Consider the following 25,058-nt stretch of genomic DNA (forward strand, 5'->3'; position numbering starts at 1 on the left):
ATTTTTTTTCCTATAACTTCTATTTCACAAAATTTGTTTCATATTTTTTTTCAATTCTATTTTTTTCCTATAACTTCCTAGGCCATTTATACAACATTAAATTAAATTAAGTAACATGAAACAACATTAAACAATATGAAACAACATTAAATAACATTAACCAACATACAAATTATACAACATAAAAAAAACATTTAACAACATAAAACTTAAACAACATGCCCGGAAACCCACGGTCTTCAGCTTTGTGAAGGAGCCGATTCAAATCCAACGGCTAGCTGACGTCAGCATGATGTCAGCTACCAACGGCTAGCTGACATCATGTTGACGTCACTTAGCCGTTAGATTTGAATTTAAATTGTAGTTTTTAAATAATAAATTATGTTTGGCCCTATGGCCCTTTGGGCCTCGGTTGGAGACGGTTTTTTGTGACAGAGCTAAAACGAGCCCTCTGGCCCTTTGGCCCTCGGTTGGAGACGGAGGCCAATATGGCCATGTACTGTTCATTAAAATATTAATATCTTGGGGAATCTTGGAGGGCCAGAGGGCTAAAACGAGCCATCTGGCCAGCCCTCGGTTAGAGATGGCCTTACAGTCTATCCTCAAGAGCCTGGCCTTCAACAATAATATAAAACAACATATTTTTTGGCTCCTCACATCATAAATTAGAGCTTTCTTGCAATGCCACCGATTCACTATATGTCAAATGCTATTAAACGAGGAATACAGTATTGATCACTTGACAAGCTTCCGCAAGTGAGACAAGCAGAAAACATTTACCCGTAGTTGACAAAAACTCACATTTTCGACTCGGAATTATTACCCAACCCTAATTATTCGGGTCATGTGCCCATATTAGCCCATGAGAACCATGGGACCCATCCATATTAACAAGTAAGCCATAATGTAAACCCATTTTCCCCCACTTCACTGTTCGCCACCACTAGTCTTCTGCTTCTCCCGCCCTCCGCCAAGTTGAACTACGGCGTCGTTCGCCGAGTCGCCACCGCCATCTTAAGGACCCGGTGCACCTCGTCGGGTTTCTAGGCCGCCTGAGTTGCCCACTCATTTTTACTGATTTGAAGATTTTTCCCGAAATAGGGTTTTAGGTTTTAGGGTTTTGGGGGCTATTAGTACGAGAAGATGGGAAGCAGGTCGACATTGGCAGGCATGGAGGTCCCAATCATCGGCAGCGATTCATTGAAATGGATTGGAATCTCTGCTCCTCCTTCTGACGCCTCCACTGATGCTGATATTCCTGCTGCTAGTACTTGTGTCCCTCCTCTTACAGACGATATCGCCTCTTCCGTCGCCATTGGAGACCCTCCTGTACATCTCATATGGTACTCTCTCTCTCCCCCCCTCTCTCTCTCTCTACCTATTTCGAGTTTGTGCGTTTTCCTTTATACATTGTTCATTTGTTATGCCTCTTGTAACAGGAGAATTCACAAGGACCATCCTCACGAACTCGAGTTATTCGAGCTCAGTGCTACCAAAGACTTCCCCAAAGTCGGACTTCGAATCACTTTTCCAGAAGCGCTATCTCCCTTGGTTCGTGTTTGTAAAAGTGAGGTAAGAATTTATTTCTTACTGTCTACTCTACTGTATTGTTTCTCTCTGAAAATGAGTCATACATTGTTATGTACGTTGCAGGTTGATATGGGTTTTACTAGCCACCCCTACTTGGTTTATGCATTGACTGTCTCGGGGATGGCTTACCTTTTCAAACTTGGACCCATCTCTACTTATGTGTCCCGCTATGTTTTCCGGGAGGATGAGGTTGCCAAGTTTAATATGAACGCCTATGTACCAGTAACAAGTGCTGCAGGAACACCATCTGGGTGCCTTGTAGTTGGGAGGGATGATGGATCCATAGCTTGTTTCCAACTGGGCAGACTTGATCCCACTGCTCCTGGTATTATCAAATTCCTCATGCTGTCTGGTTCTTGTGTTGTGTGCCCTTGTAACCATTCAATTGCTTTAAGCATGCTTTCCTTCAGCTTCATCAATCTAGTGGTTTGGACTTGGTGTTAAGCATGCTGCTATTTTGCACCCTATAATTCTAATTTTTTTCTCCCCTTCCCATAGGTTTTGCGCTGGAGCTGCGGGATGAATTGGGAATTGGTCGTTTGTGGGGTTTCATGTCAAGGTACGCTTGTTAACTATACTACCAGAAAAACTTACAAGTAAAAACATTTAGTTTGCGTACATATTTGTCTTATTGTTACTTGTGATTATTTAATAAGTTGTTTTAAGTAATTAGTGAAGTTATGCTTGTGGATGATCATTCTGGTCTATGCGAATTGAATCTTAACTTGTTGCCAAAGATGATTAAATTGAATTTCAAATGTTTTGGCTTGGTTGGTGTTGGTACACGGGAGGGTCAACACTTGCGATTACTCCAAAAACATAGGTTGAGATCATATTTATGTCCACCGGTGTGCTTTATGCAATAAGATTAATGTTTGAGATCATATTTATGTCCACCCTGGTGTCCTTTTAATTGGAGGCTGTGGTGATCTTTGATTTAATGTGATTAATGTTTGTTGGGTGGCGCCAGAGGAGTACTTTGCTTTGTTGAGCGAGAAATTTTTTTTTTTTGAGAAGTCGTTGAGTAAGAAGTTTAGAGTACCAGGTGGACTAAATTATTATGGGGCTGTCTGGTGCTGGGTATTGTTTGGGCTATGGTCAGAAAGAAATCAGCTAATTTTTGAAGATGTTAGGGGTTGGAAGTGGAAGAGGTATTAGAAAAGGTCAAGCATTAGGCAACACATTGGGCTTCTGTATCTTCTACTTTCAGGAATATATCTTTATCGACCATTATACTAGACTGGAAGGCTGCAGTGTCCGAATTATTCTAGGTTTTTCTCACAGCCGAGCTTTCTGTAATAGTGTTATTTTTCTTCCTGCTCCTGGTGGATTTCTTGTTCACTTTACTGTGCAGCTTTCCTTTTGAAATTAATTTTCTGTTTTTCAAAAAATTGAGTTTTAAGTGTTACTGAATGGTTCTAAGTGTAGCATAGCCTATTTATTTGCCTATTTATTTGACATTTATAATGCTTTGTTTAATTAAAACAATATACAAGTATACATGGCTCTGAACTCTTTTGCTTCATATGCTGTAAACAAGTTTATACTTCATTCTGTGACTGATGTTGGAGGCATAATTTAGAGATCAAGGTTTTAATATTGTCGGGTGAGAAGAGCTAGGAATCAATTAATATGTCATCTATTATTTGGTCAGATTAAACAATAAAATGTGAAATGAAATGAAATTGCTTACATATTCCCTTGGGGATAAAATGAAATGGGAGCTTTGTCAAATCAGACATCCACATGGCCAGAATCAAAGCTTCCACTTATATATACATAATATTACGATATATTAGCCCCTGGATCTTTTTCACGGTCTTTTGTAACTTAAGTATCCTTCTATTTGTATCATGCCACTAAGCTTTTCTTTGACTTCAAAGCTGGATGGCAAAGGCTGCAGATTATGCAGGTTATTTTCTTTATTTATTTTCATTTCTAATTCTTATACCGACAATTCCCAATCCCAAGTAGCATTTGAGTATTCGTTGTGTGGTTATCCTGTGAATTAACCATTCTTGAATGCCAAAATGTGATCATTTTTCTTTTTATTGGTATATTACTGTTTTTACGTTTGGAATCCTGTAGGTTAAATGAAATAGAAAAGATAATACTATGAGTTAACTTGGTCCGCTCCTCTTTGAATTGGAAGTAGGATCTTTTGTTACAATGTGTGAAATGCTAGTTGTGTTGTTTATTGTAGCATATTCTGATAAATGACTACAATATTTACTCAAAAACACGAGTAACACTATAGTTTTCTTCCTTGAACTATAGAGTTTTATGTTGCAATATATATATAAAATTACTCTTCTATCCCCTGGAAATGTGATTGAAATTGAATACATATAGCTGAACATATAATGCAGGGGAAGGATGATAGCAGCTGTGCAAGACTTGGCAATGTGTTTCGTTCATGAAAAGCCACTTGTATTTGTGCTTCATTCTGATGGGATATTACGGGTATGGGATCTTTCATGTCATAGCAGGATCTTTAGTAATAACATGAACAGTTCGACACTGGCAGGCAAGTATTGATTTTCCCCATTCATTTTGTGATTGTTAATGCCTACTTGTTTATGTTGTCCATCTACTTTCCATTTGTATATAGGTGCTCTTTTTTTGGGGATAACAATACAAAATTTATTAACAGGGAATATTTCTGCTAAACCTAGCATTGCTTGGCATAGATGGAACATTTATTTGATGAGAATGTTGTTGTTTTATGTATGCGCATTATTTACTAGAAGATATACAATAATGTCTCTTTTTTCAAAAGAATTGGTGTATATATGGAAACATAGTTTCTTGTATAACTTTTTGTTCTCTAATTTAGTAGAACATATAATTGTTTCTCCTTAACAAAGAATCTACTTCCAGGAGCTACATTGGAAAGGTTATGGATTGGTCATGTTGAAAGTGGTTCAAACATTATTCCTTTGGCAATCTTCTACAGGCAGACTTCGGTACGTAATGTGAAATAAGTGCTATGAATCTGAATTTCTATTGATGGTGAAATTCCATTGTAATGTCCTCCATACTGTTCTATGTCTTCTTTTTGTACTTACAAATATTTCTATTTATTTTTGCTACTCAAAACTGTTTTTTACGTCAGTCCTAGTTAAGGGTAAACTTGTGAAATAAATTATGAACAGGGTAATCTGTTATGTGATTTGAACTTGGAAGTAAAATGTTGGGTTTGAGGAAATGTTTCCCTTTCTCCTCCTTTCTATGCTTATAGGGGGGTTTTTTCCCCAAAAAATATAGGAAAGATATAGGGAAATTGACACTTTTTGCAGTTTTAGAAATCTCTATAGCGATACTCTAGATAGGAATAACCCCATCTAGTCATAAAAAAGTTCCAATCCCAAGACTTTGGCCAGTTATATATAGTATAAGTTCCATGTTATAACAAGTTACAATTTTTCAAAGTCCCGTGTAAAGGAATTTGCCTCCACATAGTATTAATTGCCAATAAGTCCAAAAATTTGGAATGTGACAATAAAAATTTCAAAGGAAGTAAAATATTTCTCTAATGTTGTATGGGACAGTGATTTATTCTTTAGGGTTGATGCCTCGGCTTCGAGCTTTGCAGGCATCAACTGAATTGGTTGAAGATGTAAACATGCTTGGGAAGCTAGAGACATTTTGGCTTCAGCACCAAGTCATTGCATCGGTTGTACTGTATGTGTTTAACTATCTATAAAACTTACTTAGGTATGTGTTTAACTGTCTATAAAACTTACTTAGAAAGAGAAGCATTATAGAGAATACTAGAACATGTATGCACCAGGTATTTGGGACTCTTTTCCCAATGTCTTCATCTTGGAAATTGACACGCTCCACTACTAATGTTGTACTTTGTATCCATATTCCATACAACTTTCATTAAGGATAACTAAGTGAAAAATTAAATTATGTAACTACCAGGGCTGGAAAAAATTCCCGAAAATCCCAAACCAAAATTCCCAAAGTTTTTGGGATGACATACCGAACTAATGCTGAAATTTTGGTACGAGAATTGGTATTGTCTCCTTGATGTTTCGGTAATCCCATACCAATAAGGTCGTACCCAGTGCACAAGGCTCCCGCTTTAAGCAGGGTTTGGGAGAGGTGAATGTCGGCTAGCCTTACCCCCATTTATGGAGAGGCTGCTCCCAAGTCTCGAACCCGAGACCTACCGCTCATGGGCGAAGGCACTTGCCATCGCACCAAGTGCGACCTCTGGTAATCCCATACCAATCTGAAAATAAATATTATATATATTATTATACATTTATATGTATATGTATGTATGTGTGTGTGTGTATATATATAATATTATACATTTGAATTGTTGCTAACTACTTGTAGCAATATAATTGGTGTGGTCTACTGGTAGTAACCATAGCCCTTTATTGCCAACCTCCCACAATATGTGTCTATTTCTTCAACAAAAAATCAAAAAATTGTATTGTTAGTTTCTGAACATATGAGGTTTGTAACTTATTTTTTTTATTTTTGGGTTTGTTACATGTTAATTTGACGTGGTATGAATGATTGGTTTTCAATTTGTATGAAATTTGGGAATACTGAACCACCCCGAAATACCGAAAATATTTTGGGAATCCCGAAAATTGGGACTACCGAAGTTTTGGTTTGGGATTGGTCTTCAAATTTCCGTCCCAAAAATTTTCGGTTTGGGATTTGGGATCCTATTTTCGGTTTGGGATCCCATACCGAACCACCCCTAGTAACTACACCTCTATTAAGTAACAACCTCATTGTAATATTATTGGTTTGGTCCCAACATTTTGACCATATAGAGGTTTTACTGTGTAAGTTAGTAATATTTTCTGTAGCATGACTTGAGGAATCTTCTATATGCAATTAGTGACACAATCCAGAGATTATGTTTATATTGTTTGCTGATATTCTGATTGATTCTTTGGGCCAATCATGAAGGAAATCAGCTCGGAGATGATCTGTGCATATAGCTTTCGTTGTCATTTTGAGGAAAGATTCGTTATAATGCTGGAACCTTCAGCACAAAATATCCAATTGGATGAGGTAAATAATTCTTTTCTTTTCTTTGTTTTGGTCAATCCCACTTCCTTACTTTCTTTTGGCTGAAGTTATATTCGTTGCACCATATGTGCAATTAATTTGATTTTTTCATAGGCTGGATGGGTTGATGTCAAACTTACATCTGACAAGATATGCATACTGACAAATAATGGATTACTGCTTCACAAGTTGTTGACGAATGTCAATACGTAAGTGAATTTGTCCCTGTTAATCTTTAGTGACTCTGTATCAGTCCTTTTCTTACCTAGGGTGGCATTGTATTTCTTTTCCTTTTCATTGGTCTCTCTTGAATGCTTCCCTGTGTGCTGGGGGCCTAGGGCACACCTTTGTATTGTTTGTACATAAATTGTTAGTAGGGAGGAAAAAGATGAACTAGGAATATATTATCTGGCGAATGAGAGTACTCTATTATGAGAGCTGCAATAAACTTAAGTACATTAACTAGTCTGAATTCTTCAACTTAGGGCATCATGATGGTGGCACTTCATGCAAGTGTGAATTGTATGTATGTACCTTCTACTATTATATAACCAGTTCTGACTTCTGTTTATGAAACTGGCTTGGTCAGCTGATGCCTTTCTTCATGCACACACTGTGTTTTTCTTTTCAAGACATGATTGTTTGAGCTTTCGCTTTTATTTATGTTTAATGTAAACTTTTGTAGGTGTAACCATGTAGGAATCTGCTGTCCAAACCCATATCTTATTTTTTTGGTCAACAGTAAATGCTTGTCTTTTCAATGTGTGATTGACATAACCTTAAATCTCCAGGGAAGATGCATGTTCTTACGCTTTGCAGGAGGACTTTGTTGCAGATCAGTTGTTTCAAAGTTCTGACCATTCTTCAGATGACCTTCTTTTGTTGGCGCATTCAATATTGTCATCTTCAAAGGTATGATGTTTGTATCAGTTAAATTTTATTGTTAATAGACAAGGCTTCCCCCCTTCATATCTCTTCCCAGGATTGTCAGGGTTACTGTCTTACAGCTTTATATTACTAAGAGCTGGAAAATCTTCTCCTGGTGTATAAAATGTAATCAGAAACGTCGTCAAAATTTTATTGTGATGAACTCACATGCCACCAGCATATGCATTTTCTATATATGGATGCCTTTACTTGAAAGAGTTGTCTCTGTCGTGGACGAAGCTGTGGAGTTGGTGCAGACCGGCAGTAGTAACCACACAGGATTAGAAGAACTGCTCGGATTGAATATCCCTCTTTTTTCTTCTTTTAATCCCAACCAGTCTTTTCATTCGCTTGAGTCTTGATGCGCTAAATCTCTCTGTTAGATTTTACGTGTCAAGATTTGTGAGTTACCTTAGAGAGAGATTGAACCTTGAATAAGCTAGCAGATAAAAATGAACTCGGCTGAACGTTTCTATCAAGCTAACAGATGGTGGGTTAAGTGGGTCAGGAATGGAAAACATTGGCTGAGATTTGAATTCAATTCCATCGGTTCTAATCATGAGTTAGTAAAGCATTTCCACAACCTAACATTCTGCAAAGAAAAAAAAAAGCTGCTATTTACAAACTCTTGAGTAAATATGTACGAGAGCTTCTAATGTAGACATCTGCTTTCGAAGATAGAAGTAAAGAACCAATTGCAGGGCCCGCCAGACAATGTGGTTCATTGCCCTGAATGGTCTGAATCAAGCAGAGTCAAATTGTCTCAAACATTTGATATCTTCATCATTTTAATATTTATGGTAAAAACTGTCGTCTATTTATCACTGTTAGAAGACTAAATGGCATAAAATAAAATTGGGTTAAAAAATAAATGGACATTCTCTTTTGAAGATATGGTTGAGTGGGTGCTAGCTTTAGTCTTGGAGCCTTCAGTTTTGTTTTATTTACTTTATGTGTGTGTGTAGAAAAGATCCTTGGATGGGACCTACACATTACATGTTTTGGATCATTGAACTACAATATGAGATTAGCTATATTTCTTAAGAGGATGTCTACTCTCCTTGGGTTTGTACTGGCAGATCTTAATTAGTCCAAAGAGTTTTTGAAGATGTAGATAAGATATAATAGTTGGGATGAAGGGGTTAACCCAGTGTATGATTTGACTTCAAACATTTATACAAAATATTTTTAAACAATTTTTTTAAATTTTTTTTTTTTGTAAGATGCCAATTGTTGCCATGCTGGAAGCTATTATATGTTAAATATGCTGCTTATGTGTTTGTCTTGATGCAAATTCTGCAGGAGCATATTGTACCAGTTGTATCTTCAATTTACTTACGCAGGCTGCTTCTTCCTGGGGTTCATCATAACATTGCTTTGCGCTTAACCTTACTGGATTATAATAGGCACTGGAGTGATTCAGATTTCCAGTCTCTAACAGCCGATATGTTGAAGAAGGAAATTCTTTCCCTGATTGAAAATGAGGTATGCCCTGTAGTTTTAATTATTTTTCTTTCACAGACATACACATGTGACACCCCGGAGGGGATTGGAATGATCCGGAGATGCTATTAAACTGATGAACATTGTATGTTGTATGTTGTCTAGGGAGTGAATGACAATTCAACATCAATATTTTGCTGCTGGAAAAATTTCTGTTCTCGCTATTTCCAAAACTGGTGCAAGAGCAATGCACCATATGGTTTGCTTCTTGATTCCTACACAGGAACTTTTGGTTTGATCAGAAAGAACTCAGTATCTCTTTTTCGTTGTTCGGAGGATATTGAGCGGCTTATTGATGGTATGTCAGCTATTCTAGCTTTATTTGAATAGAGACAGGTCCTAAGTTTTAATTTCTGCTTTCAGACATAATATTTTTTGTTTTACTTGTATAGGTACTTCTGATGATCTTGGCGATCTTGCTGGATTTGAGTTGGATTCATTTGATGATGCTCTTGACTATGAGGTGCTCGTTGAAATGCTCAGATGTGTTGTTAATGTCAGCCAACAATTGGGAAAGACAGCTTCTGCTATATTTTATGAATCATTTGTTAGCGCACCACGAGTTATCTCAGCTGAGGAAATTACTCCTCGCCTGTTGAAGATTTTAGAATCTGGATATAGTTCAACGGTAGCAATGCTTCATATATCAGATCTTGGACCCGATTTTGCTTGGGAGAAAACCTTGGCAGATCATAAAAACTTGAGGAAATTTTCTATTGACATGCTGTTATCTCTTCACGCCTTGCACGAGAAATCTGGCACATGGAGTCGTATTTTAAATGTGATTGAGAAGTATCTAAAATTCCTCATACCTCGGAAAATGATGCCGAAATTTGATGCTGAAATGTCGTTGGATATCAATGCTTCCATCTTGGTCCAGGCTACTTCTCAAGTTGCGAAGGTTATGTTTGAGTCCGCCCTCGACATTCTTCTGTTTCTAAGCTATCTAGTGAGCATTAGTGGGCAGGTCAGTTTCTTTTCATTTTTATTTATTTTACTTTGTTTTTGTTTTTCAATTCTGTTTAGCAAGACCTACTACATGTAAAGATATTTTTTTTATATTTATTTTATAATTCTTTTATTAAGAAACAAGTATTTTCGTTATTTATTTGTATGTTTATGTTGGTGTTCCCTGTTTGCATGTCGCATGGTTGTATGCATTATTGTGATTGTTTTTAAAGTCAGATTTTATTGCATTACAAAAGTAATATCACATAGCAGTAGCAGTAGCAAAGAAGTCTAGTTTTAAAGATTCATCAAGAAAGCTAAGACAACCAGACCATGCAAAAACAAACAGAGGGTCGAGCAAACCAAACCTTTACTTATTAGAAGTAAGCAGTTATGTTGCTAGACTGCGAATCTGGACCATTTACTAGGTTGATTCTCACTGGCCAACACGCTTGAAAGAGAGAATTACCCCAACTTTACATATTTAATCCTTTAAAATGTTAGTATGAGTCCTCAACTTATTTCTTTGCAAAAGAACCCCAAAACTAATTTGTCATCAAAATAAATGTTTAATTCTTGCCATTAGCTCATATTTTATACAAAATCAAGTCCAAAATATATGAGGGAGTTGCTTGTTTCCTAATTCAAGACACACCAAGCTGGCTCTATACAGTTGAGTGGATTCCACTGCTATGTAATCTTAAATGCATGTAATCATATTTTTATTTCTTCGGCAGGAAAATAAAGGTGAGTATTTGATTTCTTTCTTGAAGCATAAAAAAAGTACAGGACTTTATATTAATATGATACAACTACAATACGCAACTCAACTAAATTACCCATTGTCTTCATTAAAGAAACAATGACTAAATATAAAAATTGGAATTGGATTCATTTTTCTCTCTTAGAAACCCTTAACGAGATCTTTCTGCGATCGAGCTATACTAAAAAATTGTGCATGCATACTTTACATTGCATCTTTAATTTATTCACAACCTTCATCATTAAGTCTACTGCAGTGCTCACTTTGTCAAGTTAAACAGTATATTGACTTTAATAGCATTTCGTTTTTAGTCTCTCATTTTTATACAACTCCTTATTCCATGGTAAGGGTATTATTTTCCGGTAAAATTTGATCAATTGACGTGTTAAAATTTCTTTGGGTTTTGCATGCAGATTCATATGCTTCATGATGATGTATCCAAAATTCAATTTGACTTGATTCCAATGATTCAAGAAATCATTTCTGAGTGGCTTCTTATCCATTTCTTTGCCACCACACCGTCTGAATCAGCTGCAATTGAGGATTTCAGCTCTCAGCTTTCATTGTTACAAATTGGTAGGGTCATGCTTCTTAATGGGTCCTTAATTTCTAATTTTGCTGATTTAGTATTGTTCTGATGATCATCCCTGTCCATGGTTCAGATAGCAACATGAGAAGAAGAACATGGAATGAGAAGCTTGGGAAGTGTGAGTTCACTCTGGCTTTTGTATTCTTACCAAGTATTCAAACTTCCTCTAGAGACCAGAATCGTGATTCCTCAAGAGACATACCAGATGTGAATGACATTATCATTTCAATGCATGACTTTGCTAGCTGGATCATCTGGGGCCACACAGGGGAATCCTTTACCTTCCTCAGCCGTGCAACAGATCTTGCTTTGATCCTGCTAAGGCATGGGCAATATGATGCCGTCGAGGTTATTGCTCTACTTACAGTTTCCCACTAGCCATTGAACTTTTCTTCTTTGAGAATACTTTTGTTTAACTACGTACTTGACATCATTTTTTTTTACTTTTCTGTAATCTTTAAAGCGCCTACTCACAATTGTGGAGGCACATTTACAAAAGGAGAAGACATCTCATAGTATCCAGGATACAGAGGGAGGATGGTGCATACTTCATCATCTTTTAGGGTGCTGCTTCCTTGCTCAGGCACACCGTGGGTTGCATGGATTGCTGAAAGAGAGGAAAGTCACTGAAGCTGTTCGTTGTTTCTTCAGGTATTCTATGTTTTATAAATTTTTGACTGTCACCTTCCCCATACAGGTAACTCTAGAATGGTATTCTATGTGCATTCTTTTGCATAATGTTTTCATTTGCACTTAAGCATAGCTCATTGATTTTCTTAATAAAGACTTATAGTTTAATTTTTCTATTCAGAGCTTCATCTGGAAAAGGGTCATCCGAGGCTTTACAGGGTTTGCCTCAGGAAGTGGGGTTGCCAAACCTTGGTTTCGGTGAGTTTACTAAACTTTTATATATTAAACAGTTAATTATTCTTTTGTTTTCCCCTTTTTATTAACTCTTTCATTTACCTTTCTCTTTAGCTGGTAGCTTGTCAGCTTCGGCATGGAGACTTCATTACTATCAGTGGGCTATGCAGATATTTGAGCAATATAATATTAGCGAAGGTGCTTGTCAGTTTGCTCTCGCTGCGCTTGAGCAAGTTGAGGAAGCTTTTAGTGTAGAAGATGAGCTGCATGGACGAGACCTAGTCAATGAATCAGTAGATACTATCAAAGGACGACTTTGGGCAAATGTCTTCAAGTTTACTTTAGATCTTAATCTCTATTATGATGCATATTGTTCAATAATTTCAAACCCAGATGAGGAGAGCAAGTACATCTGCTTGAGGCGTCTGATAATTGTTCTTTATGACCGTGGTGCCATAAAGGTTTTTATTCGAACTTGTAACTAACTTTTGTTTACTTGTGACTTTCTTTTCCAGTTTTTGTTTTTGCTAATTTGCAATATATTACCCATACAAAAATTCTCTGTGCAGGACGTTCGTTCTTGAATATAGAACGGGCGCATCATCGATATTATCGATAATGTTTCAATACTATGTCAATCTGTTCTGATGGCTACAATGATTTCTACTCACTATGTGCTTTGTCATATTTTTTTTTTCGGCAAAATATTTGAATATTGTGTTTTCTGTAATGTGTGGTATGGAACTTATTTTTCAAATTTTCAGTGCAAGCTTGTACCAGTTAGGCTTATTCTCTGATGAGGTCTTTCTTATTACTAAAATTTCCTGTGTTGTCATTTGTTGCAGATTCTTTGTGGTGGTCAGCTACCATTTATTGGTCTTACAGAAAAGGTAGAACACGAGCTTGCCAGGAAGGTATGGTCTAATCTAGAGCCAATTGGGTACTGTATTTCGAATTATTAATGTAGGTTCTTGCATTTTTTATGTCCTGGTGACTTTTTTTCTTTCTTAAATATGCAGGCAGATTGTTCAGATATTTTAGCAAAGCCAAACTTATACAAGTTGCTTTATGCATTTGAAATGCATCGACATAACTGGAGAAAAGCAGCAAGCTACATGTACCTATATTCTGCTCGTTTGAGAACGGAAACAGCTCTGAAAGATTACCAGCACACATCATTGGCACTAAAGGAAATTCTGAATGGGCTCTCTTCTGCTATCAATGCACTTCATCTTGTTCATCCTGCCTATGCTTGGATTGATCCACTACTTGAGATAAATTCTCTTCACAATGAGCACTATCCGAGTAAAAAGGCCAAATTTGCAATAGATGAACAGAGTAAATAATGCAACGACCAGTTTTCATTGTCTTTATATCTTTAATTGTTCTTTTGAGTCTTTACTACCATATGTATCTGATAAATAAGTACCTGATTTTAGCTGCTACATACCTATGAGCAAAAAATTCTTGCGAACCAACAATTTGATCATAATTCAATGGCTGATTTGATATCCTATTAAGTACTTTCCTGGATGGATTTTTTGTTCACCAGTCATATCATGAATGTATACATACAAAGACATAGATATGTACCTCATATACAGCAATCTAATCTATCTTGGTTCGCATTTGCATTGTGTACCGTTCTGTTTTGAAGCAGTTAAACAGGTTTACTTTTTATTGTAGGTGCCAGCAACAATGCTTATCCTCAAACATGGAAATCCTATGTCGGTATAGAGAAGATGGAGGACGAGTATGTGCTTACTTCTGCAGAATATTTGCTTTCATTGGCACATCTCAAACCTACATCTAGTGGTAAAGTTCCGTTTTAGCTTAATTTCTTATATACAAGATTCCCCATAAATAAACCTTGGTTACCAATCCTTAACATTATTCCACCTTTTTGTGTGATACTCCCATGGATTATACTAATTAACCATTTAAGCTGTTGGAATATGTGCAAATAAGGGAAAAAGTTAACCATCTCAGTCAGCAATGTACTAATTATTTACCTCAAGGTTTTGTATTTTCAAACTTGCACAATTCACATCTAACTTATGGTAAAGGAAATCTAGCCAGAATTGTCAGTTGTATTGATATTTTAATCTTTTAAATCAAAACTGAATTCTAATGTGCATGGAAATATTATTTTGTATAATTATGTGTATACATTTAATAGGTTATGTCTCTTAAATGAAAAATCTGGAATGAAGTGCTAGCATACACCAACCTTTGAACTTTCTGTTACAATGGTCAAGTTGTTGCAGCCACCAGACAAGAATTTATTATTCTTAAATCTCTTTATATTGTCAGCAGTGATCACAGTTCTCATGACACTTTTAGAAGCAATCATGAATATTCTTTTCTTTGCCATTTATTAGTATCCAAATTCCAAAATTTCATTCTTGTTTCCAAAAGTTCCCTGCAACATTTTTTTTCTTGAATGTTGTAACTTATCACCTTTAAACACTTCTCACAAACCCTACATGTATGTTAAGCATTTTTTTGTTGAGAGAGCCAATTTATCCCACTATATCCATGCTGCTCCATGTTACATCTCGTAGCTGGTTTGGAAGAAATTGTTTGCTTTTGTTTCTGCTCTTTGCTTTTTCCCTTTTCTTTTTCTTGTTTATTAATTGTTGACATTTCCATGATTTCCTTCAGGAACCCAGAAAACACCACTAGAGGTTGTTGATCTTCTGATCCAGGCGAATTTATATGATATGGCATTTACAGTCCTTTTAAGATTCTTCAAAGGTTCAGAGTTAAAGAGGTATAGGTCTATATTATAATATTATCACCTTATTTTTCCTTTGTAATGCATAAAACCTGGAGTTTTCTTTTCTTCAGGGGATTGGAAAGAGTTTTCTCTGCCATGTCAGTGAAATGCTGTTCACATAGAGTTGATTCTTCATGGGTTGGGTAAGATAAATATTTTCCTCATATTTTGGCTTAAATACTTTAAAAAGTGTACAATCCTGATGTTGTACTAATTTATTTTTAATTGAATCTAAATGACGTGATGCATAACTTTCAGGGATGATCACAGAGCGCATGGTCTTCTGTTGACTTCATCAAAGGATGAAGTGGTTGCTCATGGTTCACCTGATGTGGGTTCTACAAAACAACAATCCAAGGGAATCAATCAATGGGGAACTCTTGAGCTTTATCTTGTATGTATCTTTGGCGTCTTCAATCTTTTTAAGCTTCTTCTTAACCCTCAACGTTCTTTTATCAAATATTAGAAGGAAACTTTTATGAATGATAAGAAGGATTAGGATATAATTTCACATTATTGAAAAAGAAAACAATAAGTACCGTCTATATTTGCTCTTAGACAGCGCAGGTTATTTCTCTTAGAATGCCATGATCAACTACATATAAAGATTTTAATGGTGTATCTCCAATTAGAAGGAACAAAAAAGAAAATGATTGAATGTGCACTCATTAAGTTTTATGTGGCTGAGGTATCGTGCACCTGCATTATTTACATATTAGTTCTATTTTCTCTCAGAAGGTATCATTGACATCTATATGATATTTTTTAATATTGATTTTACATTTTTGAGTTCACAAGTGCTTTGACTTGAATTACTTGTCTTTTTATTTTGAAGATGAATCACAAATTATTTTTAGAAGAAATAGCTACACAAATGGTGGGGATGGACCACACCACACTACCTGAAATATCTGCTAAACTATAAAATAAAAAAAATACAAATAAAGGCTCTTAAATATCCAGAAAGACTTTCAATCTGTATAAATATCGAAAAAAGGATCTTAAATTACTTGTCATGTGATTTGAAGTTAGAAACCGGATTTGATAGGCGTAGGGGTGGTGTTTTCCCTCTGTTTGAAGTTAAAATTTGGACTTGATAGGCGGGTTGACTCTAGTATAGGTGGCTATTAATATCTTTTGGTTTACAATCTTTTGTTAAATGGGAGCTTTACCTGAAGATTTAAATACTATGAACTTATTTTCAAAGGTTCTATTTATTATGAATGTCTCAAAGCATCAAGTGTCTATTTATGTTCATAATCCTATACTCAAATTCTACGTGGCTGTATATTGTAACTGAGCCCTTCGGGTTAGCCCCATGTGGTGAGTGCGGGTGGAAAAATGAGTTAGGATTCGGCCAGGTCAATAGAAGAATGTTTAAGCATTTTCATCTTATCTTTCCCTTTCTGATTCCTAGTGTGTTTAGTGATCCAGCTTCCTAAATTAAAAGTTTTCACTTCCTATATTCTAATAGTTCTGTCATCTAATTCTGTTTAATGTCTTTTAGGTTTACCAAATTTTCATTAATGCTTTTTATTCTCTTCCTATTTTTGTCAACATAATTGTAGCTGAGGCACCTTTACTGGTGCTTCTACCCTTTTTTTGAAGTCAAATATGTCCATAAAATATGTTTAATAAGTCAGGAAAATTGTATACTCGTATCCTTTACAATGAGTTTAGTTCATTCTCCATCTTTCCCCATCATTTTGTCTGTTTGCTTTGTTTAAGCATTTTTCATCTTATCTTTCCCTTTTGATGTATTTAAAATATGCAGGACAAATATAAAGTGTTCCATGCCCGTTTACCAGTAATTGTTGCTGAAACTCTTCTCCGTACGGATCCTCAAATCGAATTGCCTCTTTGGCTGGTAAAGATGTTCAAGGTAACTCTCTAGGTGGTTTTGTAAATAAAAGAGGATGCCACATTGTACAAAAATTTATATTCCTCTCTCTCTCTCTCTCTCTCTCTCTCAAACATGATACCCTTGTGACCGACTTGCGTTTTGATAGGATGGAAGAAAGGAAAAGACGTGGGGGATGACAGGCCAAGAATCAAATGCAGCATTATTATTCCAACTATATGTTGATTATGGTCGATACAGAGAAGCTACAAATCTTTTGCTCGAGTATATAGGACCCCTTGCATCAATGGTAAAGTGCAGCTTGTTCTTTTCTATCTTGAGCTTCTGCATTCCTGCTTGCTAAAAGTTGCCCATGATATTAACCTCGCATTTTAAAAATTCATGCCATTATTTGATTTCTATGCTGAAGCTTGGTTTATTTGTAGTTTGAGGTTCTTTGTATGAACTTACGATGGTGGGTTTGATTGATGGTGGTGGTGTGGGTGAAGAGGGAGGAGGGGATGGGATTGGAGTGATGGCAGCCATTGAATTAGGGGAATTCGTGAGGCTTCATAGTGGGGTAGAAATGTAATAGATAGTAATTGATGAGGTAGTGGGGGGTCTTGTTTTTTTCTCCAAAAATCGGTTATTGCTAGTTTTTTCTTGGGATATACAAGTCTCTGGGGAAGGCAAAATTTATGGTGGTACCAAGTCCCATTTACGATGGCAAGTGCCTTCGCCCATGAACGGTAGGTCTCGGGTTCGAGACTTGGGAGCAGCCTCTCCATAAATGGGGGTAAGGCTACCCGACATTCACCTCTTCCAGACCCTGCGTAAAGCGGGAGCCTTGTGCACTGGGTACGACCAAGTCCCATTTATACTCTCCTGACTAGCATTCCTCTTTTTGGTAATACCCCTATCATATTATTCTGTATAACAGTCCTCCATCAAAATATAAGTGGTTCTTGTGCGTAATACCTGAGTTTTTGCAACTTTAGAATGATATATGTATAGAGAAGTTAAAGAAAAGAAGAGATTAAATTGTTTGGATGTTGTGCTGATTGTAAAGTACATTAGATTCTCGATAGGACAAAAACTAACGCGAAAGTAGTGTGTGTTGATTGCATGTCATTAGTATGGTAGGTGCAGCATCTGATTTCATGTTGATTTCTGCTGGTTGTTTAACTTAAGAAGTTCTTATTCTACAGAGACCGGCTGACATAGTCAAGCGTAAAAGACCATTTGCAGTCTGGTTTCCATACACAGCAGTTCAGCGTCTGTGGTGCCAACTTGAGGAATTGATCAGTTCAGGCCACATGGTAGATCAGTGTAACAAGCTCAAGAATTTGTTACGTGGAGCTTTGCTGAGCCATCTCGAACTGGTAAGCCATATTTTCAATCTACAGCTACTAATGGGGATGGACTCTTAACCTTCACTACAAGTGCCCAATATGGTTCCTCTGTCGTTTTCAGGTAAAAGTAGACTCAGAGGATGTGCTTTCTGCTTTTAGTTGAGAGATTCGTTTAGCTAACAAGATGGGCACTCTTTGAATTCAACCTTGAAGTTGAGCATCAGCTGCAATGTAGATATGCATGAGCTCTTACGAGGCAATGCTATCAAGTTACAATGGCAAATTGGCATCGACGGGAGCGTCTGTATACTATAGCTAGCATCTGTACTTTCAGTCAGTCGAAAAGTTCGATCGCCTGTGTAGTTCTCAAGACAACTGGAAAATAGTTGGTGTCAATTTCTGCTCCCCTTTCTTGTATTGTATAGATACAAAACATGATCAAACTTTCAAAGCGGATATTAGTTTCATCTGGGGAAATGTATTGCCCTTCAAAAACCCGATCTTCTTCGGACGAAATTACACACAAATAAAAAACCTAAATCATGGATGTGCATTATACCCTTAACTTTTTCAGATACACAAACATATTACTACAGAAATGGAGCTTTATTGTTACAACCCGAACACTATTTAAAAAGGGTGATCTCAAACCAACAAAGCTTCTCGTTTTGCGAGGATCAGGAAAAACGTCTATCATAAGCACATTATTTTCACGATTCGAGTTTGTTACCTTTGCATTACAAAGAAGCAACCATTCAGTTGTGCCAAAGGTTGTCAACCCTAACACTACTTGAAAGAAAAAAAAAAAAAAAGAAGAAAAACAGCTATCTTTCGACCCCAACACTATTTACTACTTGTGAAGGGATTGCAGAGCCAAAGCAAACGAAAAAAAGAAAAGAAGAAAAAAAAGTCTTTCTCAAAGAAAACAACGAACCTGAAGAGGGTAGAAAGCGGGTAAGACTTGTTTTTGCTCTGTTCTCCTGAAGGAACTCTCACTGAGGGAAAAGGATCCTCGCCGGATCCTTTTTTTTGCATTCGATGGTGGGGAAGGGGGAATCTGATCCGTGGGTCAAGACTTAAGGAAAACAAGGCAAATTGAAAACTTCTCATTGGCATTAGAAATCCAAGTAATAAAGGCATTTTAATTTATTTTTAATGACATTGGAACTTGTAAGTAATTTTTAGAGTGGTGTGAGAGTCCCTTGAGAAGTTGTGGTTTATTTATGTTTCCATTATCTTTAGTTCTTAAAATATATTTGCTTTGTGGAATTCACAATTAGCAACATTAAGCAAGCTTCATTGCTCCTGGTTGAGTGATTTTTAGGTTATTTTCTACATCAAAATCGGACTAAAGACCTCGAATGCAAGGATAAATGTTCTTAATCACTTGAGTTACAAAGTCCTTACAATGATAATCTACGTACTTCAAAGAAGAAAATGGGGTGCTCATCTGTCAAAGAATAAGGTACTTGGGCTAACCATTGAACTCGCAATTTATATTACGATAAGGGTAAGCTAAGGAGACTAACTTAAGCGTAAGTTAAATGATTTGAAGGTTGATGATTAAATTATAACTTAAGTGTTGATAAAAGTACTAATTTCTATTAATGACACATCATTTAGTTTGCAAATATTGTCTATAAATTATCTCTCTAGCATTGACAATTATTAAACCGTAGTACTAGCAGATCGTAGTGCCCGCGACGGAAGCTACATTAGTGTTAATTAATTTTTTGAATAAAAGGAATCACACTTCAGAAAGGTCATACTAAACTCCTTTTGATGAAAAACTAAGTAAACGGTGTCCGAAACTACTTAAAGGTTTTGATAAAACACAAAAGTTACTACCACATATACTGAAAAGGATCTGCCACTTCAACGTTCAGTTTGTGTGTTTTCACAAAAATTTGAACAAACTAGTTCTAAGGTCAACCCAAGAGGATTTGAATTGCTCCATCAGCTTCTCGGATGCCCGCTTCTTTGACACGATTTCAGCTGCCTGAGGATGCATGGAGGCCAATTTCTGCTTGGCAGTTTCAGTCTTCTCAACAAAGGCTGCGAGAACCTCATCCATCTTCGTTTGCTTCTCAAGGGCAGCATCTAATATTGCTCGAAGATGTGCTATCTTCTCAGAAGCCACGTGTAAGCGTTCTTGCAGGGCAGGAAGTTTAACAGCTTGCAAGATCAAGAATTCCTGTAAAGAAGAAAACTCTGTAGCTGTATCAACATCTGCATGTGCTTGTAGAAAGGCAGTAGCATTGTGCGGGAGCTCATTCCTAAAGGCTGTCAACCTAGTCTTTAAATCATCAGATGGGAAGACACCGGATGACAATAGAACCTCTGAAGAAGCAAGAAAAGCTTCTTGCGTTTCAGAGTTTGCTAAAGCATCAAAACCTTGACATAGGATTCCTCGGATAGTCTCCTTCGCAGACTCCACAGCCGCTGGCATAGCTGTGGGACGAACATCAGAAGGATGGGTAACAGATGCCTGAAGAAGGTCATTAACATCATCCTGTAAAGAATTCAACTCATCCAACAACTAGTTGGATACAGCACAGTCAGTTGATGAACAAAGGCAACCAAAAACAAAAGATAAGAAACACTAAAGTTAACCTTGGGTGGCCACTTAGTACTACGGTCTAGTGGTACTCCTTTTAACTTGTAAGTGAGAGGTCTTAGGTTCGATTCTCGCCAAAGGCAAATTTGAACCACATTATTGCTAGCCCATTGTGAGGCTTTAGCCTACCCCCCCTCCCCTCCCTTAGTGTAGATAATATCGTTTGTTCTTTCAAAAAAAAAAAAAATAAATAAATAAATAGAAGTCAACCTTGGGTGATCCGGCGGGAGGAAATGAGCCTGAATCATTAAGGTTAGTCAGCAAGCTTGAAATTGCATTTGAGGGATGAATGGTTGCAGGATCCTGAAAATTAAGGCATCAGCCTAAGGGAGAGTAACACACAAAAACAATTAAGCAATGCTGGAATTTGAAGAAAAGCATTTATTTCCTTCAATAGAAGATAGGTGGAAGGATAAGTTGTTGAAACAACTAGGCAAGTGGAAGGATAGGTGGCATCACGGTTTGGATTAATAAGTAGGTCGTCAACAATACTTCAGAAAAAATTAACATTTCATATGATGACAAGAAAATATGATATCAATCCTACAGGAAAAGAAACAGGGAATGCAATTACCTCCTGATCAGATGTCACTGAGAATACCCCGATTGACGGAGGCGGAGTCGCATCCATAGGAGCGGCATCAGTAAGTCCAAAATATAAGTCTGTGTGCAGAGAATTCCCTAATTCCAAGGAGTTAGTGGACCCATAAGTATCTACAAGGGGGCCTGAGGTCTTCGGTGTCTGGAACAATGAAATGAATGTTAGTAGTTGATATGGTGACAAAGTATGTAGCTTGAAAGAAATTCTTACCTTAACCTTGAGTGTGTTGCCAACATGGTCAACGCTCTTCCTCTTAGCAGACAGTGGATTAGGGTCATCAGCGGCCGGAGAAGATGAAGTAGTAAGCACTGCATGCAAGTTTGGGTTAGTATGTTAGAGTGCTTAGGATTCAAGTTTGCTTATTGTTTGGGTCTGAGTATTGACAGTAAATGGATGTCATCTCGAGCATATTTTTTCTACTTAAAAATGTTCTATCAATCACGAATGCAATCATGAAAAGACAACAAAAACATAGAAAATAAAAGAAAACCTCAGCCTTTGAAAGTATAACAGATTTTAAAACTACAGAGACGATTTGGCTTTATTTTTCAAACAAATATAAGATTGAGATTGCACCATCTTAAGAATCTTATGCAATTAGCTTTATTAAATGATGGTGTCAATTGCATCCTTAGCAACATTTTTTCAAGTGGTGAAGATAACAGAGGATCAATCAACTGTAATTCATAGCTAAACGCATAATTGACACACAATTAAGCACACAACAAGTTATACAACAAAAAAACTACTACGTAGACAAGGGCACACAAATGTGTACAAGATACTGGGATATTCATGTCATGTGTACAAGAAAACAGATTTGATATTATAAGAATTTGATGACGATGTGTGCAATTTTTCCACAAAAACGAAAAGAAACAAAAAACTGTAATTGAATCACAATTAGCACTCAATCAGTAGATAATCACCTTCAATCGAAGGGGAGTCGGAATCCTCTTCAACAGATTCTGTTATGATGCAGCTGGCCCTATTTTCCCACTCCTCCTTGTAACATCCATAATTTTTATACGTTCCCCAATTTATTCCTTTGCGACCCCTCTTAGGACATAATTCCAACTCAACAAGGGGGCGCAACATGCTGGCATTCACTTTCTGAATGCCAAATTGCTTTGGACTGAAATCGGGCCGATGATACACAGCCTTCTCATAGCAAAGGAGGATTGTTCTAGACATGCCCATTTTCTCCTGCCCGGCACAATACTCAGGAAGAAAATTACAGGGAAGCCTTTTGTATGGCTGCCAAACAATCTACAAGAAAACAAAAAGATAATAGAAGGTAAAAAGAAAGGACCAACTTACAAAAACCAAATGCAAAAACACTTACATCATCCTCTATTAGCTCATCCAGCATTTGAAGATATTCCTGTCTAGTGGTTTCTTCATGAGTATTGGAGGGGTCGCATAGTAGTTTGGTCCATCCTGCTAACAAAGGAAAACTTGTTGGAAGATAATCATCCACCCGATTGACTCCATTGGACAAAAATCTCTGCACCAGCTTAGGAATACGCTCCATTGCAAAAACCTGCAAAAGAAAATCAGGAAATCATAAACTTGTTAATAAGATCCAGAACATGAAAAATTCAACAATGGATTAACACTTACAAACAAATTATTTCTTACCACTAGGGAAAAGGTGTGTCCCATTAATATGTTTTTTCGCCGAGGCGAATAAAGTAGCTTAAAGTTCTCCAGTGAAAAATGAAGATGAGCTAGCAAAGCAGCACCCCATGCATGGTCCTTTATGCTTTGAAGATTTTCCATAAGAGAAAGATAAATAACATGGACATACTTCCGAGAGTAATCAGGAACAACCACAGAGCCTATAAGATATAGTAGAAAAGCTCGAACATAAGGTTCAATGTCGGGACTATCTTTATCAATAGTCCCAGGAACTACCTCAAAATTCTCCCTCAGCCATTCTAAACTAGTGATACCAGCACTCCTTGGGTCAATACCATTGCAACCCAAGTATTTCATACAAAGCTCGTCACCTCTTGAATCAATACCGGTGACAGGATTACCATCTACAGGCAGCCCTGTGATATACAATACATCTTCCAAACCAAAAAAAAGTTTATGGCTATTAAAAATGAAACATCTCTCTCTAACATCATAAGATTCTACAAGTACAGATAATAGGGGTAAATCATGGTTCATTGGAAAAGTAGTGAGCTTAAGTAACCCATCAAAACCAGTGTCTTTAATCCTCTCTTTAACTCTTCCATCAAGCTTCCATTCCCCCAATTTATTCAAGTGGTCCAGTGCTTCGTGAACATCCATCCGTTGCGTTAGAGAATTACCGGGCTGATTAGGCTAATCTGGAAAAGAAAAACATGTAGTGGAAAAGGCACTTAAGGAGCCTAATTTACAACAGAAGAAGTGCAAAATTGCTTGAGTAGGTACTTTTCATAGAGAAAAATCCAAATTAGTACCACATATACAAACCCAAATCATTTGACAACGAAATTCATATTTTTTACAAACCCTAAACAAAATCTTATCAGTGGGACAATGAGAACCCAGATCATACATTTGCAATTTATCAAACCCAAATCAGTACAACACTGAGATGCATACATTTGCATGTGAGAGAGAAGCAATGCAGAACAACAAAAGGAAGGCACACAATCACTTAAATAATGAGAACCCAGATCAGGAGATGCATGCAGCCATATTTTTGCAAACCCAAAGTCATACTCATATCCAAGAAATTACAAAAATCAAGCATGCTTGAATATACTTTTACAAACGACCCAGATTTTGTGAAAGGATTGGAGAGCCAAAACCTGCTATTTTTCTCACAAGTGAACCGCAGCCAAAAAGCTTCAGTCTTTTCTCTTTGCCTAAAAGAGTGGATGGGTATGGGACGGAAGGAAAATGAGATGTCACTGTTTTTAGTATTGTGATCATGTCATGAGAAGGCAGAAAAATAAGTGCTTCATTCTCCTTGGCAAGGCGCGCTCAATTGCAAAGAAGGAAGAGACATTCTTCTAAGCACAATCAGGGTATCCCACCATTTTAAAAAGAGAAATGTTAGAACTCTTTGGTGAGTGAGACTCTTTATAGCTCACCGTCATTTTATTTTGTTTTTGGCATAATTTTTGAGTTAATATTATGAAGTTTTGTGCCAAAAATTAAGATGAAGAAGAGTCCATAGAAAGTCTAACTTTGAAATATTGATTGCACTCTCAAAGTTCAGTTAGTTTTAATTATATAAAAATAAAATTGTTTTCTATTATTTAAATATTTTAATTGACATGATAATATTTAATTAGATTTGTAGAATCTAGTTATGTGTTAACACATAATAGAATTTTTGACATAATTATGATGGAATGACCATATTAATTTGTGACATCTATTTTCACAGATTATGGGTTCGTTTGGATGTGCTTTTAAATGACTGAAAATGTTTTTAGAAAAAATGTTTCTGGTTCCAAATCACTTGAAGTGTTTTCTGTAAGAAGTACCAGTCATGTGCTTCTTCCAAGAAACACTTTAAGTACTTTTTCAGGATTTACTTGCATCTTTACCAAAGATTGGTTCTAAATTTTTTTTCACCAAAAACGCTTTAAGCAATTTTAAAAGTACATCCAAACGAGCTCTATATTGATCGAT

General features: G+C 36.6%; 2 protein-coding genes across 3 annotated transcripts; one reads left to right on the forward strand and one right to left on the reverse strand.

Annotated features, from left to right (window-relative positions):
- Positions 1-741: 741 nt before the first annotated feature.
- On the forward strand, positions 742-18,766 carry LOC103444543 (nuclear pore complex protein NUP160). Its single transcript, XM_008383494.4, has 27 exons — positions 742-1,343; positions 1,440-1,572; positions 1,654-1,915; positions 2,089-2,149; positions 3,960-4,117; positions 4,471-4,556; positions 6,535-6,639; positions 6,751-6,845; positions 7,428-7,548; positions 8,866-9,048; positions 9,172-9,364; positions 9,459-10,033; positions 11,191-11,353; positions 11,440-11,714; positions 11,830-12,017; positions 12,178-12,254; positions 12,345-12,691; positions 13,076-13,144; positions 13,250-13,568; positions 13,917-14,045; positions 14,895-15,003; positions 15,081-15,152; positions 15,268-15,403; positions 16,784-16,891; positions 17,019-17,159; positions 18,058-18,231; positions 18,323-18,766. Exons 1-27 carry the CDS (start codon positions 1,144-1,146, stop codon positions 18,362-18,364), a joined length of 4,521 nt encoding a protein of 1,506 aa, XP_008381716.2. The 5' UTR covers positions 742-1,143; the 3' UTR covers positions 18,365-18,766.
- A 1,196-nt stretch (positions 18,767-19,962) lies between these two features.
- LOC103422013 (protein MAINTENANCE OF MERISTEMS-like) lies at positions 19,963-24,611 on the reverse strand. Of its 2 annotated transcripts, XM_029109064.2 has the most exons (8): positions 24,227-24,611; positions 23,061-23,758; positions 22,765-22,962; positions 22,349-22,688; positions 21,630-21,727; positions 21,393-21,560; positions 21,029-21,121; positions 19,963-20,740 (listed from the first exon to the last, which is right to left on the reverse strand). In XM_029109064.2, exons 2-8 carry the CDS (start codon positions 23,718-23,720, stop codon positions 20,099-20,101), a joined length of 2,199 nt encoding a protein of 732 aa, XP_028964897.1. In that variant the 5' UTR covers positions 23,721-23,758; positions 24,227-24,611; the 3' UTR covers positions 19,963-20,098. The 2 variants fall into 2 exon arrangements, with proteins under 2 accessions (XP_028964897.1, XP_008358273.2); XM_008360051.4 differs by lacking the exon at positions 21,029-21,121 and having other exon boundaries at positions 24,227-24,475.
- Between the last annotated feature and the right edge of the window lie 447 nt (positions 24,612-25,058).

Source organism: Malus domestica, chromosome 10, assembly GCF_042453785.1.
Source record: "Malus domestica chromosome 10, GDT2T_hap1".
Lineage (NCBI taxonomy): Eukaryota > Viridiplantae > Streptophyta > Magnoliopsida > Rosales > Rosaceae > Malus > Malus domestica.

Bases quoted from the DNA above. Each gene is read 5' to 3' on its own strand.
- LOC103444543 (XM_008383494.4), top strand. From the start codon at position 1,144: ATGGGAAGCAGGTCGACATTGGCAGGCATGGAGGTCCCAATCATCGGC. The intron at 1,916-2,088 runs GTATTATCAAAT...CCCTTCCCATAG, and splicing joins ACTTGATCCCACTGCTCCTG to GTTTTGCGCTGGAGCTGCGG. The intron at 17,160-18,057 runs GTAAAGTGCAGC...CTTATTCTACAG, and splicing joins TAGGACCCCTTGCATCAATG to AGACCGGCTGACATAGTCAA.
- LOC103422013 (XM_029109064.2), bottom strand. From the start codon at position 23,720: ATGGATGTTCACGAAGCACTGGACCACTTGAATAAATTGGGGGAATGG. The intron at 22,963-23,060 runs GTAAGAAATAAT...TTTCTTTTGCAG, and splicing joins GACACACCTTTTCCCTAGTG to GTTTTTGCAATGGAGCGTAT. The intron at 21,728-22,348 runs GTGATTATCTAC...ACTTGCATGCAG, and splicing joins CGACTCCCCTTCGATTGAAG to TGCTTACTACTTCATCTTCT.